At 37.5% G+C, this 19,158-nt stretch overlaps 2 protein-coding genes and 1 pseudogene across 9 annotated transcripts; 1 reads left to right on the plus strand and 2 right to left on the minus strand.

The window, feature by feature from the left end:
* Nucleotides 1-286: 286 nt before the first annotated feature.
* On the minus strand, nucleotides 287-2,777 carry LOC137744512 (pentatricopeptide repeat-containing protein At5g55740, chloroplastic pseudogene; annotated as a pseudogene).
* A 7,328-nt stretch (nucleotides 2,778-10,105) lies between these two features.
* On the plus strand, nucleotides 10,106-13,477 carry LOC137717320 (Homeodomain-like superfamily protein). Its single transcript, XM_068456635.2, has 4 exons — nucleotides 10,106-10,602; nucleotides 11,009-11,686; nucleotides 11,807-11,883; nucleotides 12,697-13,477. Exons 1-4 carry the CDS (start codon nucleotides 10,389-10,391, stop codon nucleotides 13,198-13,200), a joined length of 1,473 nt encoding a protein of 490 aa, XP_068312736.1. The 5' UTR covers nucleotides 10,106-10,388; the 3' UTR covers nucleotides 13,201-13,477.
* A 419-nt stretch (nucleotides 13,478-13,896) lies between these two features.
* LOC137744864 (RNA-binding (RRM/RBD/RNP motifs) family protein) lies at nucleotides 13,897-17,623 on the minus strand. 8 transcript variants are annotated; one of them, XR_011069636.2, is made up of 9 exons: nucleotides 17,103-17,353; nucleotides 16,891-16,989; nucleotides 16,292-16,767; nucleotides 16,052-16,118; nucleotides 15,883-15,936; nucleotides 15,630-15,726; nucleotides 15,425-15,490; nucleotides 15,263-15,331; nucleotides 13,897-14,798 (listed from the first exon to the last, which is right to left on the minus strand). XR_011069636.2 is itself a non-coding variant. In XM_068484675.2 (9 exons), exons 1-9 carry the CDS (start codon nucleotides 17,211-17,213, stop codon nucleotides 14,715-14,717), a joined length of 1,095 nt encoding a protein of 364 aa, XP_068340776.1. In that variant the 5' UTR covers nucleotides 17,214-17,623; the 3' UTR covers nucleotides 13,897-14,714. The 8 variants fall into 8 exon arrangements, 6 of the variants coding, with proteins under 6 accessions (XP_068340776.1, XP_088542161.1, XP_088542159.1 ...); XM_068484675.2 differs by having other exon boundaries at nucleotides 15,630-15,698; nucleotides 17,103-17,623; XM_088686035.1 differs by lacking the exon at nucleotides 15,263-15,331 and having other exon boundaries at nucleotides 15,630-15,698; nucleotides 17,103-17,352.
* Nucleotides 17,624-19,158: the final 1,535 nt, after the last annotated feature.

A 19,158-nucleotide genomic window follows, 5' to 3' on the forward strand; every position in this document is an offset into this window, starting at 1 on the left:
TTCCATCAATTGAAATTATGTTACTTGTATGTGGTACACATTGAAGGGTAAATCGGTAATTTTACATTAAAAAAATAGTGTATGGAGTTGACTTCGGAGGGTAAATTAGATGTTAGATTCGCAACCTATATGAAATGTTAAGAGTTTATAAGCGAGAAAATGACAGTATTACACCCTACAAGTCACAGATGCAATGCTTCTGAACAAATTGTTCAGTAAGTATTTACAGATCCCACCCGGAAAGCAGCAATATTAATGCCGAATGAGTATGATTTAAAGGAAAACATCAGCTAAAAGACGTTTCCATTCGCAACAATGCCAATGTCGTGTAGATTTTTGCGGTTTCAGGGTGTGATTTGTCACCAGCAACAAACACGTTAAGTAGTTCTCCGCTTTGAATCCAGCCGAATCCCGGAACTTTTCGCAAGCCCCCTTCTTTCATCAACTGCCTCCCCTTTTGCACCTCATCCCATCTTCCAGCAGCTGCATATGTATTGGACGTTGCTACAGAGTTACAAGAATTGTCATGGTTGTAATTTTGGTATTTGATTGGATAAAAGTATTTCGATCTTATTGTGTTCTCTACAAGCAGAAACTTGTGATCCCAATATCTGTGCATCGGGATTGTAAGGCATCGTGCAAATGAGCCTAAAAGCTTCATCCAGATCTCCACACCGTGAAAGAAGACTAACCATACAGCCATAATGATCTATACGTACTGGGATTTATATTGTGATTGGATACCATATCAACGAAAAGCTCCAACCCTTCACTCACCATCATGGCATGGCCACGTAATAACGCATTGATAAAGGTTGTCGCGTTTCAAATCTTCTTCCTTTATGCGCTGAGATGGTGCAAGAGCTTCCACAGCTTGATCGTATAATGCACAACCAGAAATCATTGCATTGTAGAGTAGATGGGTAACTCCTTGTCTGGAATCATATCGAACACCCTCTTCGCTTGACCTATATTACCATATTTAGCATACATATCTACTAAAGAGGTTGTGAATGGAATTGGCAAGTGGAGGGAGTGCCGTATCAAATATCCATGGAAGACTTCCATTCTGCAATGATGCCATGTTTATGCAAGCTAAGAGTGCTCCAATGATGCTCACAACGTTGGGTTTAATTAACTCCAGATTCTTGCATCTGCTGGAATTTCAGAATCGCTTCATAGCCAAAACCACTCCTAGCAAGACCCGAGATCAGGGTAGTCCAAGTGACAAGGTTAGGTTGGACTCCAAGGGACTGCATTTGCAAAAACATATCTTTAGTCTCATTGACCTGGCCATTATTCAGAAACCCTAAAATTGGAGAGTTCCATGACATCACATTGGCGGCACACTTTCTTTCTAATCTGATGGAACAAATTTAAGGCCTCACCGCTGTGACCCAATTCTGCCAATGTAGGCTGCATTGTGTTCCACAGAATAAGATCTCTTGTTATCGAAGAGTTCAAAATTCGTCTTACACAACCGATTTTCTCACGTTTGCCATACATATCTACAATGATACTTACGAACAAAGTTGTATGGGGAGTAGCCCAACCTCTTATAAGTCGTGGAGCATGTGCGACTGTTTGGCTTCATACGTTGCACAATCTGCTCTGATACCTTGAAGAAAGTTGAGGTTTCACCATAAGACCAATTGGCTATGTGGGGAGTAGTCCAACCTCTTATAAGCTTATGCAAGGTCCTTCCTCCCATCAATGTGGGACTCATTCTCAACACGTTCCCTCACGTGTGGCGAATTTCAAGCCTAACACTTGGACAACACAACGGGGTGACGTAGAATGCGTGTGGCCGTTTGGCTTCACATGTAGGACAACCTGCTCTGATACCATGAAAAAAGTTGAGGTTGCACCATAAAACCAATTGGCAATATAAGGAGTAACCCCAACATTTTATAAACTCATGCAAGGTCTCTCCTCCCATTAATGTGGGATTCGTTCTCAACACATTATACAATAGCAATGTCCCACCTTAGCCAATTTCAAATTGCACACGTATCTGTAAAAGCAGACGTTAAGGTTGCAACAGCCGCGGAGTCAAACCTTAAGCTTTTGGGTCGCATTAGACGGCACGCATTCAGTGCTTTGTCGCCCTCCCCATTTTGCACATACCCAGATATGAGCACATTCCATGTGACCACATCTTTCTCAAGCATCTTATTAGAAACCGATTCAGCATCCTCAATCAAACCAACCTTGGAATAAAAATCCTTAAGAGGACTCCCGAAATTCGTTGTCAGTTATAGTCCACATATCACCGCAATTGCATGACCTTGCTTGAAGCAGATGAAGCAAAGGAGCAGGATATGGTTGGCCGTTATCGCCACGGAAAGCGGGAAGGGTATTCTCGTCAATACGAAAATTGATTTTGTTTGGGTCAGAAGTACCAATTTGGGCCTTAGATTAAAACCTGGGCTACAAGCATGAAGATCTACGCTACTGATCCTTTTTTTTTATTTTTTTTTATTTTAATTTCCTTTTTCGTTTTTTTATTTGCATTTTTTTCCTTGTCATACACCAAACTCGTCTTTCCGTTCCACAAAATGTAATTTTTGGTGCAAAATAAATTATAATTCAAGTTTAACCACTCTAAAAACAACAATATAAAACCTAAACTAAAGAATTTAAATCTAAACAAATAAGTTCAAATACTTGTACAATTATACACTAGACTCACCTCTAACTGTGGCTTCAAGGTTGGAGACCCCCAGCTGCTCGCAGTAGGTGGCTAGTGGGACGCGCTCTAAAATCAACTCACACATACTCCTCAGTCCACCCACAGTCCTCCACCAAGATAATATATTAGAATTTCTCATGGATTGTAATTTTGTTTTGAATTGTTGCATTGGAAACTGCTTGATGCCGAAAATTGGGGCCACATTGAAGCACATTCAATCATGGAAATCGATTATCTTCCACAATTAAACAAAATTTTTTTTGATCATATTGGCGGCGTGCTTGAATAGTTTTTCTTTGGTTGATCATATGCAATGTGCTTTTCACTTGAAAATGATTTCCACCCTTAGTTTTTTTCACAAAAGTATTCTAAAATGCTCTTATTTACAGGAAAGAGGGATTCGAAGTTGGGCGCAATGAGGATGACGCGGGTCAATGCCTTGGTCAACTGACTTAGCCCATGAATGCAAATGCTTCACATTATTAATTTGTCCGTATGTGCTGAATAAAATATTTATGGATTATTGCAAGAGGGGTTGTAGTAGTAGGAGTGATCATGCATGGAGGCCTTCAACTTGCTTGTGATTTTTCGAGAATCAGCGACTGGGATTCTTTGATCTTCAAGCAAACAATAGTTGCGCGATTTAGGACCATCAACAATCATACTGTGAAATAATGGACACAACGGAGGCGGCAGCAAGAATTGCTATGATAGTACTAATGGTCATATAATATTTTTTTTGGTGAAATGGTCACATAATTCACTTGCAATAAAATGGCCATGCCGCCTATCGTTTGCGCTGCCAAAGTCCCTTGGGAGCGTCGCGGACCACAACACATTTTCGTACTCACACAGCTAGTTTATTCTTGTGTATGCATTGTTCATTCTTTATACATGACTTTAATACTTTTTCATTCCTCGATTGAAAAATTGCATAGTTTGATGAAATTTAGGAATTGAAAGGGAAATCTAGAACTTTCAAGGTGACCCTTTTGAGCAGGAACAGGTGGGTCGCCGAAGGGGTTAAAAATCATTACTTTGGAGATGATGAGGAGCCCCCTCGTATTAAAATGTACTACAACATTGCTACTTTCCGAATGTGTACTTATGTTTCACTTTGGTCATCAATTTTTTTTTTTAAAATTTATAATCCTTCAGTTGTGTCACATGTCAAACAAAAGAAGTGTGACAAAATGATTAAAGTAAGCACGTGAGACGTAATTAAAGGACCCAATTAAAACAGGAGTATAATTCATGGAGAATTGCCCTAATTGAGTATATCAACCCATAAACTAGATATTTTACAACTTGTGGTGATGCATATACCAGCATGATGAAGGTTTTCTTTTCTTTTCTTTTTTCTTTCTCTCTAAGAAAAGGAATTCAAGAATACTTTTTGTTGAATCTTAAGACAATAATAGGTCAACAAAGTATAATATATATTTAAGATATATGTTCCAAATTCGTGTCTTCATTAACACTCTAACTGTGCCTTCTTTTGAGTATTAATATGTAGTTCATATCTTTTCATAAGAGGCCGACCAAAGTGATTCTAATTCCATACTCCACTCTACTCTCATGCTTATTCAGATTCTATGTCCACTCAGTTCTTAATATTTTTGGTCAAGACTCCAATTTCATCCAATTCTAAGTAAAGATAAGTACCATTCTTCCAGTAGAAAGAAAAATGAGGATTTCATTTTTTGACCAATTAAATCCTAATTAAGATGGTTTTAATATCTAGTTAGGAAATTCTTACGAAGGCTTGGAAAGGTATAATTCTTTAATTTACAAATACACTCGTTTAAAAAAACAAAAATTCATACAAATAATATTCTATTTTAAACTAATACAAGGGGAAGAAATAGGGATTCAAACTCAAATACATAAAGGAGCAAACATCCGCTCTAGCTAATGTCCACACTCACATCCGAAACATTCACTCTTACATCCACTCTCTTCTTCTCTCTTCTTTTGTATTTGTTTGCTTTTGTTTTAGGACCAAGAAAAAAATTGTTCTCGTTCTTGAAGTAGTACTTTGTTATTGTACAATATAAAAACAGACTGAGAGAGCGCACAACCTTTTGGTGGAGATAAGAATAATAAAGTATATATCCAACTGTAATTCAAATAATCTTCTGATCAACAGCTAGATTGCAATTAATCATCAACAAAATATGAAGTTCTGATGCCAAATCGTGGAATCTATAAATCTTAAGTGAATTAGAGAATTTAGTATAACAATCCGTCTTTCTCATCGACAATTTTTAGTTGATGATTCTCGTTGGCAAGCTTACAGCCCATAAATGTGGCTTTCATTTGCCTTTCCTCAAAGTTAATTACAGGACAAAGAATATTTCATATAATGCTTCTTAAAGCTTTTCAATATCCGCACCCTTTTCTTATAATTTCGGCCTTCAATTGGAAACCAGTTGCAACAACTTTGATTTTATAATATATCTTTATATATATAATCAGTTCCTGCTGAAAGTAGATTTAGATAATCAATTATTGGATAGAATGGAATATAATCTGACAATTTCGTATTCCTGTTCAAAGCTTAATTACTGGTTATACTGAGGACTGAGATTGATCTCCAAGACTCCTTGTGGCACATTTTAAAGCACATACTAAATCAGGTGGACTTTATATAGTAACTAGCTGGTATATAATAATTTGCTGTGTGCATGTGCATATATATGTATATATGTATATATATATATATATATATATATATATATAGTACATAAATCTTTCACCTTTCAGTTTGCATTTAGATAATTTTCATATAAATTAGAATCAAACTCAAATTGTCCCGTCACGGTAGAAGACCTAACTAGCTGATGTAATAACTCGTATTCCTTTCTTGAACATATTATCTATACACGCATTATATCATGTCCTGTATGGTATGTACTATGTAGTGTGACATTTCCTGGCATAAATGTTTTAGAAGTTAATACGAATGGAATCAAAGAAACACCTTTCGGGACATTTAAATCCTTAACATGAATTATCATCATATATACAGCATCTGAGAGAGGCTTTTAAGTATGCATGCGCACAGAGCATAGGAAAAGTTCAGCCTTGGAGTTGGTAGGAATTTCTGTGAAAAAAATAGTGGTCCTTAACTAGTAACAACTAGGGTTTTGTTTTTTCACAGAAAAGTTATTTCCAAAGGCTAGTGAAAAATATAAGATAGGCTATTTGTGGGATCAACCTTTTTTGCTCATGTGAAACCCATTAAAGAACCGGTATATATACCAACTATATATTATCTATAATTGAAGAGATTTTAAAGATGATAGAGGAATTAAGAATTAATGTTAAAGAAATTTTAAACAAGTTTAGTAAAAATCAATTTCTTCATTAGGAGATAATAATAGCCCTTGATCAGTAAGATTATGCATGCATAGAGAAAACGTTGCCCGGCCCGCACCTTTCCAACTACATATTTATTTATAATCTATGTAGTTGTAAGTACAATCATAATGGACAATTTAAGAGAGTTTTTTTCTTACAACCGAAGTAAAATTTTAGTGACGTTATTCGTTTAACAAATACTTATTATGTGCATAAAAATAAACCGCTCGTCTGATGGATGTTTACTATATGATAGATTGTGAATAAGACATGAGACCAATTGAAGAGTCTCATCAGTTTCTGAGATTTAGTCTAACTTCAACCCAGATATCAACCAATTTCAAGCTACAAGTTGCGCTGTAGGGTATGCAGACAACTTAACAACTTACAACAGAGACTACGAAAACCCAAAGCATTACATGGATTTCAGCAAAGGGCCAATTGGGGCAGTGCTTTACCACCTCGGTTTCTGTATCCTACACAATAGGGTAATGCAATGCAATTTTAATCGTAAAACGGGAAAGAAAAAGAGAATGGGGGAATATTCCTTTATTTTTGCGCCAGACAAAAGGGATATTCAGAGGAGACGATATGGGGGAATATCATGACAGGTGTTACCAGGAGAATCTCTTTCTTTTCCTTTTTTTTTTCTTTCCTTTCATTTGTTTTGCTTTTCTTTGGAAAACCCTAAACAAAAACAAAACAAAGAAATTAACAGAGCGAGAGAGATAGAATCTGCAGAAAAGGTTAGGCTTGGAGGCTTGTACAAGAAGACTGATTTTAGAAAGCGACCAACCATCATTATTTGCACCTCTCTATCTATCTTTGTCTTTGTAACAGATAAAAGAGAATTCGATGCAATGCTCTATTAAGTCCTCTCTCTCTCTCTCTCTCTCTCTCCCTCTCTCTCTCTCCCCAACCTTGATCATTTTATAGTGGAAAAGGTATCTGCCTCTCTTACTGCTAGATTAGGTCTTTGACTGATAATTCATGGACCTGCATTTGGACTGACCATTTTTCGTTTTTTAAGTTGCATGCCAAGCCATGCAGCAACCAGATTATTGATAATAAAAAAGCTAATTTAAGAGTATACAAGTTGATATGATGGATTGAAGAAAGCCTAGAAAGGGCATGCATTATATGCAGTATCAATACTGATAAAAGCTTGTTGTGACCTGTGAGGTGGAACGACTCAGTCAGTATGTAATTTTTTTTTTTTATTAATTAGAAACTTAGCTAGATTACTCTTATGAAATAACATACATACATACATACATACACACACACACACACACACACATATATATATATATTAGTATTCTTTATTGGTATGCGTCATGATGAATAAAGTGTTATTCACACACTCATTTTTACCTCTCACACTCTTTTATTAATTTTTGTTCATTGATCTTGTTCAATTATTTCGTTTCGACGGTCGAAAATTGAGAGGGTGTGTGAAAGGTATAAATGAATTTATGGATAACATCACCCAATGATGTACAATGCATTAATCTTGAGGGTTTAGTGGTTTCTCTCCGTTTTCCACTCGTACTTAAAAGGTTTGAATACCCTTTTTTCACAAGTTGTAATCCATTATCAGCGGTTGAGTGATAATTTTTTTTCAGACATCCTTATATTAAAACATATACACAGTCGAATTAAGAATTTAAAATTTAGTGTGCAGATACAATAATATTCTAAAGTACTGTAGAATTTTGCTAATTAAAATAGCTAGTAATTGGAGTCCTTACATATCCATTCATGTGATTGCCTGTGTCAAAGTTACAAGCTCCATATATATCAAGGGGGTTACTTCTAGATCTTATCCAATTATTTTATATAATTTTGTGCTACAGCCCTCAAATATATTTTTGTTGGTACCAATATCCCTTAAATATATATTCATTTCATTCAAAGGCGAATCGGGATTAATTGTTATGGAGGTTCAGAACCCTAAAAAATTCCCCTAATTTTTATAAGAATCTTCTTACCTTCCAACCCACTTCATTAAAGTGAGTAGCAGAAGAAGATTCTCATCTCTTAGAGGCTCCTTTATTATTCTTTTGGAGTGGTAATGGTTTTCCAATTCCCTTTAAGCTTTGTGGGTTTTGTTCCCTTAATTTAGAGACGTAGAATTGGAACGAAGATATTCCTTTTCCTCAGAGGCAAAATATTATATTCTTTTAACATGAATGTTTCATCTTTTTATTAGATATTCCCCTCCCCTCTCTCTCTATCTCTCTCTCTCTCTCTCTCTCTCTCTCTCTCTGTGTGAATGCACTCAATTCACGGCAATTATGCAACTTTTGAAACCAAAAAGAAAGTTGCATGCAATTGCAGCATGGTGCATGGAATGTTGATACTAATCTCATTTGAATATGTCCTCTTTTTACTCCTCTTTCGATCTTTACTCATGCAGCTCATATTTCAATTCGGTGGTAAAAACAATAATATATATGGATCATGGATGTGGATGATATATAGTATATGCTAGCGCTCCTCTCCCAAGACCTTTTTTCTTCATTCTTTCATTTTTAATATTTAATGATCATAGAATCATGAATACATAAAATTATTGAGGTAATGCTAGAGAGTCTAAATTTATAGACAAAATGTTAAAAACTAAACGGCATGAAAGTAGAAGATTGATTTATTACTTAAGCGTTGACAAACGTACTCATTCATATTGGTGACACATAATTTAATTTCTAAATTTTGTCTCAAAATTTAGTTTCTCTACCATTACTTTTTTACGTAAATGATAGAATACTTGGTAAGCTACCCTCTAAAGTACGAGAACTTTTTCATTGTGACCGGAACGCGGGTGGTACACCACGTGTTTGTATATAAGTGGTGGGAAACTTTATTTTTCAGGTTATTAAGTTTTTAACACACATATTCCATCATTTATGTTGTAACACGTGATGTACCACTATGTGTTCCAGTTACCTTAGAAAATCTCTCCTGAAGTACTACTTGGCCGTACGCGTGTCCAACATCTCCAATCTTCTGCTGCTTTGAAATTTGGTGTGGTGTGAGAGCTTTTCCCTGGCTAGACTTTCGATGCGATACCTGATACGTACATCACAACCATGGAATCCTACATTCTTTTTGACCCTTTAATTGTGGATTTGCTAGGTTATTTTTTCGTAACATTTGCTAACTATGTTCTTTCATCACATTTCTTACAACAATGTGTATAAAATAAACTTTCTCCAAATAGTGGCACTCCTAAACATATCTATATCATGCACATTTGATTTATTTGAGGTTGATTTGTCAATTCTATTGTGTCATTTAAGAGTTATCTTATATTGAAAAGGACAATTTTGCCTTACTAGTTTAAATAATCGCGAACCTCTCTCTAAATTATTAATTAATTTTAGGTTGAATGCTCATGTTCTAATAGTATATAGTTATTAGAATTAGAGTATTCAACCGATTCTAATTTTTTAAGCCCTAATGCAAGGTAATTCTTCAATTTGCAGTAGATACCTAGATTTGAACCATTCCATTCCATGGTCAGCATGTCACATATCACAATGGAAACGAAGAACTAATTTTTGTAGGATAAGTTTGAATATTAATACACGTACAAGGTTTAATATATATATATCTTAGTTTTGGTTGAGTAGAGAATAATAATTTCATAGCAGAGTACGATTCGAAGGACCAAACAAAAGTAAGGGAAATAATTACTAAAAAGGAGAAAGGGTGAAAAAATCTTAGAGCAGTGGTAGTAAGAAGAATCATCTTTTATTTTCGTGAATTTGAAATCGTACAGACTAGAGAGAGAGAGAGAGAGAGTATCAAGTCACTTAGCATATGACCCTGTACCGTCAGACACCTTGATTCCTTCTTCCACACCCACAGGCAAAGACCAGTAGAGAGAGAGAGAGAGAGAGAGAAGACTCATTTTTTAGCTTTTCTTCATTTGCCTTTGTTCTTTGCAAGAAGTTACCATCCCTCTTTATCCCCCTCTCTGCTTTATTTTTCTTTTCCTCTCCCTCTCTCTCTAAAATCTCTTCAACAAGAGCACTTTATTCCCTTGAACTCACCCTAAAAAGAAGACGATCCTACCACGATCCTCCTTGTGTTCAGAAACCAACACCCGCTCCCTTTATCTCTCTCTCTCTCTCTCTCTCTCTCTCTCTCTCTAACCTTGTTTTGAAAAACTTCTCCATCCTATCTAGAATTTTTAGAGAGAGCCAAAGACCTTCTTTTGCTCTTGTTTGTTCCCACATAATCCTATTCTTGTTTTTGCTTGAATATCAACATTTTCTTATAAAAACAGTGGTGATTTTTCTGATAAAATTATAACATTTAAGTCAAAATGGCATCGTCACCTTCGGAGCTGAGCCTGGACTACAAGCCCCACAGCTACTCCATGCTCCTCAAATCCTTTGGTGACCTGCAGGCGACTCACCTCCACGACCAGTCTCAGACTCAGAAGCTTGAAGAGTTCCTCTCCCGCCTCGAAGAAGAACGTCTCAAAATTGACGCTTTCAAGCGCGAGCTTCCTCTTTCCATGCAACTCCTCACCACTGGTATGCATCTAGCTAGATAGCTTTCCACCATTCGACTAGGTCTCAAGGTTCATGTTCTTTTAACTTCCTTCAAGTTTTAATTAATTTAATAGGTCTAGTTCCCATTCCCAACCCTTTTTCTTTATACCTTTTTCATTTATAGAAGGGAGAGCTATCCCAAAGTAGCCACTTACATAATATGAATATCCAACATATTTTCTAAAGAACTAAAGCAACCACAATTTGGCTCAAGGAAGTGATTTCTGCGCTCCCTTTGTCTCCTACTAAACTTCTCCCCTTAATTTTAATCTTAGGAATGAATAAAACACAAAAGAATCAATGGACAAAGACACTTGAAACTCAATTTACACCAAAAAAATAATAATACTAATTGGAGAATTGATTTTGTTTGTTTTTCTTTTTAAAGCTGTGGAGGCTTCAAGGCAGCAGCTACAGGCGTATAGAACAAACAATATTCAAGGCCAAAACAGGCCCGTGCTTGAAGAGTTCATACCCCTAAAGCATTCAAACTCTGAAGGCTCAGAAAAACCTACCAACGCTACTTCTGATAAGGCAAACTGGATGACCTCCGCCCAACTTTGGAGCCAAGCAACTGATCATAACCCTAATGCAACGTCTAAACCCCAATCCACCATAACAACCGGCCCTAAAGAAACCGATATCGGGTTCAGCGTCAGCCCCAAACTAGGGTTTGAAACCAAGCAGCACAGATCGTACGGTGGAGGAGCTTTCCTTCCGTTTTCAAAAGACCGCAGCCCTACTTTGCGGCCTCTTCCGGAACTCGCTCTCGCCTCTCCAGAAAACAATAAATCAGAGATAGTATTGGAGGACAAGACTAATCATCATGAGAATGGAAATATTAATTCATCATCAGCTGCTGGGAATTGTAATGAACAAGGTAAATTATTGGGAGCTGGTGGAATTAATAATAGCTCGGAGGGACAAAATGGACAAACAACAACTACAGCCGGCGCCGGCGCCACCACCACCACAACTCAAACCCATAGAAAGGCACGGAGGTGTTGGTCTCCGGACTTGCACCGCAGATTCGTCAATGCCCTTCAAATGCTTGGTGGTTCTCAAGGTAATCACCTAACCCTAGCTACCTGCTAATTAATAGCTCAATCATTATTTGTTATGATTTCTGGTCAATTTGAATCTTATTTACGTACGTACGTTTTGTTTGTTATGGTCAAATTTGCAGTGGCGACCCCAAAACAGATCAGAGAGCTGATGAAGGTTGACGGTTTGACCAATGATGAAGTTAAAAGTCATCTGCAGGTACAAAATATGTCCAATTATGTCTTGCTCTTTTCCTGATCCCTGCAGGCAAAGATGCAGGCACGAGAAACCTATGCCTACCCTTTGTCCTATTCACGAGTATATTGCCGGTTCAATTGAACTTGGACTATGCCGTCGATTTTTCTAATGAACTTTTATTTAGGTAGATTTTGTTATGATCTACTACAAACAACCAATTTTCGCCCTTCAGTCATATTTTCTGGCAGTTCAGATAACTTTTTGTTACAAATGTCGCATTTCAATAAATAAAAAGTAACAAACGATCATAAGAAGAAAACACTTAATGATGATATCTTCTGTTTTTCTCTTAATTTTTTTTTATTCTATTTAAACACCACCACCCATCTAATTTCACCTCACTAATGAAGTTTACTTTTGTTTTAGTTTTTAATTGTGTTAAAAGACAAAAGAGGACAATTACTTGAACTTGAGATACAATGCCATCTACACCCTAAAAACCCTAATCTTTTCTCAAACAAAAAGAACTTGTACCATTCATCTTGTATCGTGAAAGAAGAGGTGTGGCTTTTATTTTTCTCTTGAGTTTTAAGAAGCAGGAGAGCGCAATAGATAGTTGACATGTTTGTAAAAAAAAAAAAAAAAAAAAAAAAAAAAGAATTGAGCAGGACATTTTTTTCTCAACGTTTTTGACAAATCAATTTGGGGAAGAACATCAATTTAGTTTTATAGGTTTTGCCGCGATATACTCGTATCTTAATTAATTACCATATCCTTTTTTCTCTGTTTTCTTTCTTAATTGTTAATTTTGTTATATTATTGTGAAAATTACAGAAGTACAGGCTCCACACAAGGCGACCGAGCCCAAGCCCCCAAGCAGGCGGAGGACCAACGCCACAGCTAGTAGTGTTAGGCGGCATCTGGGTGCAGCCGGAGTACGCCACTGCAGCCCACAACGGTTCTGCGGCTCTTTACAGCCCGCACCCGGGCTCCCATGCACCACCGCACTACTGCGCCACCCCAATGCCGCAAGACTTCTACGCCACGCCGCAGCAGCAGCAGCAGCTGCACCACCACACTCTCCAACACCAGCTCCACGTGTACCGGACGTCCACCGTCTCCCAAACCCAGAGCTCCCCGGAATCCGACGGCCGTGGGGCCGGAGACAGGTCAGGGAGCATTGAGGACGGAAAGTCGGAGAGCGGCAGCTGGAAGGGGACTGAGAGTGGTGATCATGTTCATATGAACGGTGGAGATCAGAGAAACGGAGGGTTGACTGCACGGCGGTCGGAAGACGGTGAGGACAGTAACGGAAGTCAGATCACGCTCAAGTTCTAACCTTTTGATGACACGAGGTTACTTAATTAATCATAGGGTAATTAGAGAAAGATTAGGGCTACCCATTTGTATGTTATATGCGCTAATCATGTTTAATTTCTAATATTTATCGTTATTTATGATGTGATAGATGTGCCCATCGGATTAGGGTTAGAGAGTATAGATGGGTAAAAAGGTCATAACGGGAAAAGTGAGTGTTTGTTTTATTTTCCCCTTTTCCTTTTTCTTTTGTAGATTGGATTCTATTGAAGGAATAATTCACATCTATCTCTATTCACTCTTTTTATATTCCTACTACCTCGTAAAAATTTTCCACATGAATTATATAGAACAAGGGGGTCCTTGAAATAATAATTCAAAGAAATTCAAAATATAAATAGACAAATTGGGGGTGTATTCAAATCCCTTGAAATCTCATATCGAGGTGTGAGATTTGTAGATGCTTAAAATACATTACGAAATCTTTCTAATTTCCTCTAATTCCTCATTTTTTTCAAATTTTTTCAAATCAAATTCTAATTGAATACACCTGGAATGTTATAAATTTCTTTAAAATCTTGATTGAATACCCATTAAATTTCAGAGAATCACTTAAAATCTTAATTGAATACACTTAGATTCATTAGAAGAATTAAATTCCCTTAAAATTTCAATTGAATACACCCCCTTAATAACTATAAAATGAGGATTGACACGTTTTAAACGACTTTGGTTTTAGAACATAATGTAATAAATAATACATGGGGTAAATCAGAATAAGGTACTAAGTTTAGGGTTCAAAATATTCCCAAATAACCAACCATAAAGAATATTGTCATGCTAAAATCAAATTGGACCATGCATGAAATAGAAGGATTAACTTATTGCTCCAAATAACCAAACCATGTTTTGTGGTGGTGTTGTAACCCACGAAGAAACTAGAAAGAAGAGGCACCGAAAGTGCCTGCCTGGCTCCGACTTCTTTCCACCGTGATGGTTTCTCAAAGTCCTCAATAAAAACACACAACAGCCACTTTATTAATCAGCCTATTTCTTTCTGTTCCCTTGCTTTATACAACTCAGAGGAAGAAGGTTACTGCATGTTACCGTTTGCGCCATCTTTCGATCTTCGGCGTTAAAAGGTGTATATTCGACACCTGGGCAAAAATTCGATAATGAAGAGCTTTCGTGGAGCTAGATAAGTATCAGCAGATAAGACGCTGTCCTAAATCACACATGCCAGGTCCAGCCCAAAATATGTCTACTTGTTAGGAAACAATTCCTTCCTTGGAAGAAGCAATGAGTCAATGAACTGCTCAAGTGGAAATGCATACCACTAGACGAGAGTATTGTACAACACAAGACCAAGCTACCAGCTTATTGGAAACCATGATGTATGACATACAATAAGCTGAGTCTCCACTTTCAAGTAAATGTCTACAAATGCTTCATAATCCTCCCCATCCAAACAGAGGGAGAAAAACAATATACTTTGTTACTTGTTACTCTTCTTCCAGATTTCAACACGATGCACATCATGCATTGCCAATTGTCAAGATTTCATCCCTCAAGCCAACTTCATCGCTACTATGTTCCAACATTCCTGTATCAACAAGCAACTGCAAGCAAAATGGTTTACATGTTAATTTCTATCACAACATTTATCCCACCGCAATCTATCAGTGCAGAATGTAGAGGTAAAAGTTTTCCACTTGGTACGTATATTAGAATAGACTTTTGAGGTAAAACAAGGGTACGAAGATCTTAAAAAGAGCAAACTTTGGGGTTTGCACTTGACAAAAGTGTTAATGTGTCACGCCAATGAAACTGGATAACTTCATTATGGCAGAATGGATAGTCAAATCAGATCGAGAATAAAGATAGACACAAAGCAAGCTGATTTGATTTCAATTGAAGAATATATCAGAAGAAATTCTCATTTTCAAAATTTTCAAATGGTTCATTTGTTTAGTCCCTTTTTTATGAGATTATTTACGCCTTTTCAAGCATTGACAAAATGGAAATGTATCAGCATTGTATTCCTGTACAACTGTACAAATTTCAGAGGAACGAAGACACCAACCTGGAGCTCGTGTTCACAGCTTTTAAGTTCTTCAGTGTAATCTTTTACTTGCATAAAGGATTCATGTAGCTGCAAATAATTTAAACAACATGCATTAGCTCCAATTAATGTCCATTTGTCAAGTTAAGTTTACTGACAACCAACCTTAGCGATTAAAAATACCTTGGTTAGTTTCATCTTCTTGTGTGAAGAGTTCTTCTTTGCATTTATCAAGGCATCCTCCAATTTCTGCATAGACAGATTTTCAGTATGACATGCACCAAGTTTAGCATGTAAAACCAAAAGACTTGCAGTAAAACATACATTCAGATTAAAGTCAAAGATTGCACGAGATAAAAAATGACCTTTAACCAATAAGAAAAAGTACCTTAGATTTATTCTGTAAATCCAAAATAAGCTTTTCTTTCTCCTCTATGCTCTCCTCCATCTGAATGGTCTGACATCATGCAATAAAACTTAGTCTCCTACATTGCAGACGATGATTTCGGGCATTGAAAATATGCTTAACTACCATGAAATGTGCCTCTTGCGTATTGACATCTAAAAGACTATTGGATGCCGCCTTAGGTACTTGTGAAATAATCGGACAAATCAGGGTAAGTTCTTATGGAGAGACAGACCTCATTTTTTATTTCTTCAACCCTTCGCATGGATTGGTCAAGCTGTTCTTTTACCTAATGTTTTTAACAGACCAAATGAAAACAAAGAATCACTTTGGTTAAGATGACACAAACTTACAAATGCATAGCAATCTCTTAGCCAGAAAAGCTGAAAAACAGCTGAACTTGCCTGAACATTGTAATCATCACTTGGATGAGATACGAGGTCCCGAATTTGTCGGTTAACAGTATTTGTACTGCAGAAAAGAAACCAAAACATAATGAAGAAAGGTCTAGTTCTTATAGGAGCAATAAAAGTCTGTTTATTTGAACTTGTGTGATCATCTCCCAAGAAACACGATTGCTACTCAACTGATAACATGGTACTACAATGATAACCAACAATTACAAATAAGCAAGGGTATCTTACCCGTTCCATCTCCTTGACTGGTCATCTCCATCCTTGTCGCCGGTGCTATCAAGGCTTTTGGTTTTGTCCATATCCCTATCCATATCGGACACCAAAGCTCGGTCTCTTTCCCAACCCTGATCGCGGTTCCTGCTCTGTGCTTGCTCGCTACCTTCCGCAACTCTATCCTGATCAAGATCTATATCCAAAAAATGGTCCCTTACATGTTTATAATTGTGTTCACCCTCATACCGTCTATCCCTTTCTTCACCAATATCCTCAGGGGACCTGTCACGGTCACACTCCCTCGACTGATCACTGTACCTATCCTTATACCGGTCCCTATCCCGACTAAAATCCATCTCATGGTCTCTACCTCTATCCCAATTTCTCCCCCTCTTGGCATTCCGCCGGAAACTCTCCCTTTCCCTCCCAAAATTCAATCTTTCACCTCTACTCCTAACTTCATTTACTCTGATCACTCTTCCATCAACAGTCTAAACACACAAAAGAAAAACCATACAAATTTCACTCAAGGATATAAGATAATAAGCCAATCACAGAAACCCTAATAGCATATATGTTCAATCAAATGGAAGAAGAAAGCAAAAATTACATACCCTGCCATCCATCTCATTGATGGCGAGACTTGCTGACCGAGGATTCCTGAAAGTGACAAAGCCATAGCATTTTCCTCGAGCCGCGGCGTCATTGATAATCTGCAATTTGAAGAAGAACAAGAAGGAGATGAGGGGAAGAAAATCCCAAATGCTTAAGAACCCTACGAAGTAAAAATGGCGGCAAATGGATGAAGGAGGAGGAGGGAGCTGACCTTAACGGCAATGACGTTACCGTACAGCTCGAAGACTCTGCGGACGGTTTCCTCGGTGGCGTCGTACGTAAGGCCTCCGACGTAGACGGAGCTCTCGTCGTCTATCGTCATCTCTCTCAGGACTTTCAGTTCTCAATTCTTTTCTTTCAGTGGAGCTCTTGGAAGATGACGTGTCGTTTGGGCTTTGGACCCGGAGGACACTCCCCACTTTGGGCCTGCCCATTCAAAATTGTGGACTCAAAACCCTGATCCGAATTGGGCTTGAGCCTCATTATTTTTATGAAAACTTTGTAGCGTGTTTAGTTACTTGGAATGAGAGAAGACGTAAACCCGGAGATTATGCTGTTAAGTTCTTCATTATTCATATGTCAACGATCAATCAGTTCAACTAGCATGAGGTGATCACTTTTGTGAAAAAACCACTCCATGAATTTAGTCCAAGAAAATAGGCATCCACATCACGGAAAATTCATTGCGGGGCCCAAATGTCGATGGCTCGGAATGCGACTCTAAAATCCAATCTCCTCATTTACCTGTTTGTTTTTCAAGCATCGAATTACAAACCACAATACGCATTTTAGATACGCAAGCGCGCTATTAAGGCAAGAATCAAGCGTCGACGTCAGGGCGCGGTGCCCACACGTTGATGGGTCATGACACCCAAAAAGTATTGACCTCAGAAAGGTGAGAAGATTATGTCGTTGTCAACACGTGGGAGGTAACTGACGCGCGAATATGCTGCCCCTCGCGGAGTTTGGGTTACGTTTTGTGGTCCTCTTTGGAAAGAAATTAGTGTGGGCCCAACTTTGGCCCACTTCGCTACAACTTGCTCGCTACAACTTGCTCTGAGGGGCTCCGTAACGGGATCACGTGAAGACCAAAAAACAGGCCAACTTGGTGGGCCTCTAGTTTGAGCATCTTCGATGGACTAGATTTTTTAGCTCTATATCAAGTTTGAATTATTATTATTTTTTCTTTCAAACGTTCTAGTCGGTTTTTTTTTTTTTTCACCAATGATAAGATATCTTAAATTAAATGACGTACCAATGGGAATATTCAAATTTGAGTCCCGACTCCGAGAACGAACACACTACTCTAACTAAATTGATTAAGTCTGTATTTAAAGCCACTCTCAATCGAGTGCATTACGATTATTCAAGCGTTAAAGTGCATTGCTACAGAGCATTATAAAAGTATGTTGCAATACATGACGTTTATGTCGTATGAAGTTATTTTGGCTAGCATTTTAGAGTTTAAAGATGCACTAACAAAAATATTTACAGAAATTTATTCTCTGCGGTTAATTCATCCAAAATCTTAAAAACGAACTTGAATTCTTGTCATAATTTGAGCCAGTTATTGGTAACAATATATCGACAAACTGTTGACATATTTCACGTTGAAAATTGAAGTCCTGTATATGCTCAAAGATCTTCAGTCTATATATACTCATTCCCATTCGTTCCTAGGCTCACTTTTAGCATAACTTTTTAAACTTAGACGCATGCAATAATTTTCATAAATCGAAACCCTAATTGTAAGAGTACTCAAGAAACCTAATCAAAGTATCAGAAGAATGAATTGGGGTCGGTGTATTTATGAGTCAGCAGAGAGAGGTCAATTACTCTTTAAACATGGAGAGGTGTCGAAAGAGGCAGATCGAGGACGGTGGTGTCATGTGAGTGAGGCAATGTTGAGCCCCTCTTGACAAATTATTACGTCCGGAGGGTCCCGTTTTGTGCCTTCCTTTTTCCGTTCTTGGCAAAACCCACATGCAGCCCATCTGCATGATTAATCAAAAAGCGTTACAACGATGTCGTCCTTTGAAATGCCAATTGCAACTGGGGATCGATCATCAATCTATCTATGTATCCCTTAGTTGGTTTTGTGCATGCATCGATCTTTTTCTATATTATCTTTCGATAAAAATCACAATCGATGGTTCAAATCCAACCCAACAACATAATGGAGAAGGTAGAGATGGTGTTTCTGCATTTATGTTTCTATGCTTCCAAAGTTGGTTCCCCTACATGCTCTTTTCATTTTCTTGCACAAC

This window comes from Pyrus communis, chromosome 15 (assembly GCF_041283825.1).
Source record: "Pyrus communis isolate YQ-2024b chromosome 15, ASM4128382v1, whole genome shotgun sequence".
Lineage (NCBI taxonomy): Eukaryota > Viridiplantae > Streptophyta > Magnoliopsida > Rosales > Rosaceae > Pyrus > Pyrus communis.

Coding starts and splice junctions, on each gene's coding strand:
- LOC137717320 (XM_068456635.2), top strand. CDS start 10,389: ATGGCATCGTCACCTTCGGAGCTGAGCCTGGACTACAAGCCCCACAGC. Junction 10,603..11,008: donor CATGCAACTCCTCACCACTG/GTATGCATCTAG, acceptor TTCTTTTTAAAG/CTGTGGAGGCTTCAAGGCAG. Junction 11,687..11,806: donor AATGCTTGGTGGTTCTCAAG/GTAATCACCTAA, acceptor TCAAATTTGCAG/TGGCGACCCCAAAACAGATC.
- LOC137744864 (XM_068484675.2), bottom strand. CDS start 17,213: ATGACGATAGACGACGAGAGCTCCGTCTACGTCGGAGGCCTTACGTAC. Junction 16,768..16,890: donor TCAATGAGATGGATGGCAGG/GTATGTAATTTT, acceptor TTGTGTGTTTAG/ACTGTTGATGGAAGAGTGAT. Junction 15,332..15,424: donor AGAAGATGAAACTAACCAAG/GTATTTTTAATC, acceptor AATTATTTGCAG/CTACATGAATCCTTTATGCA.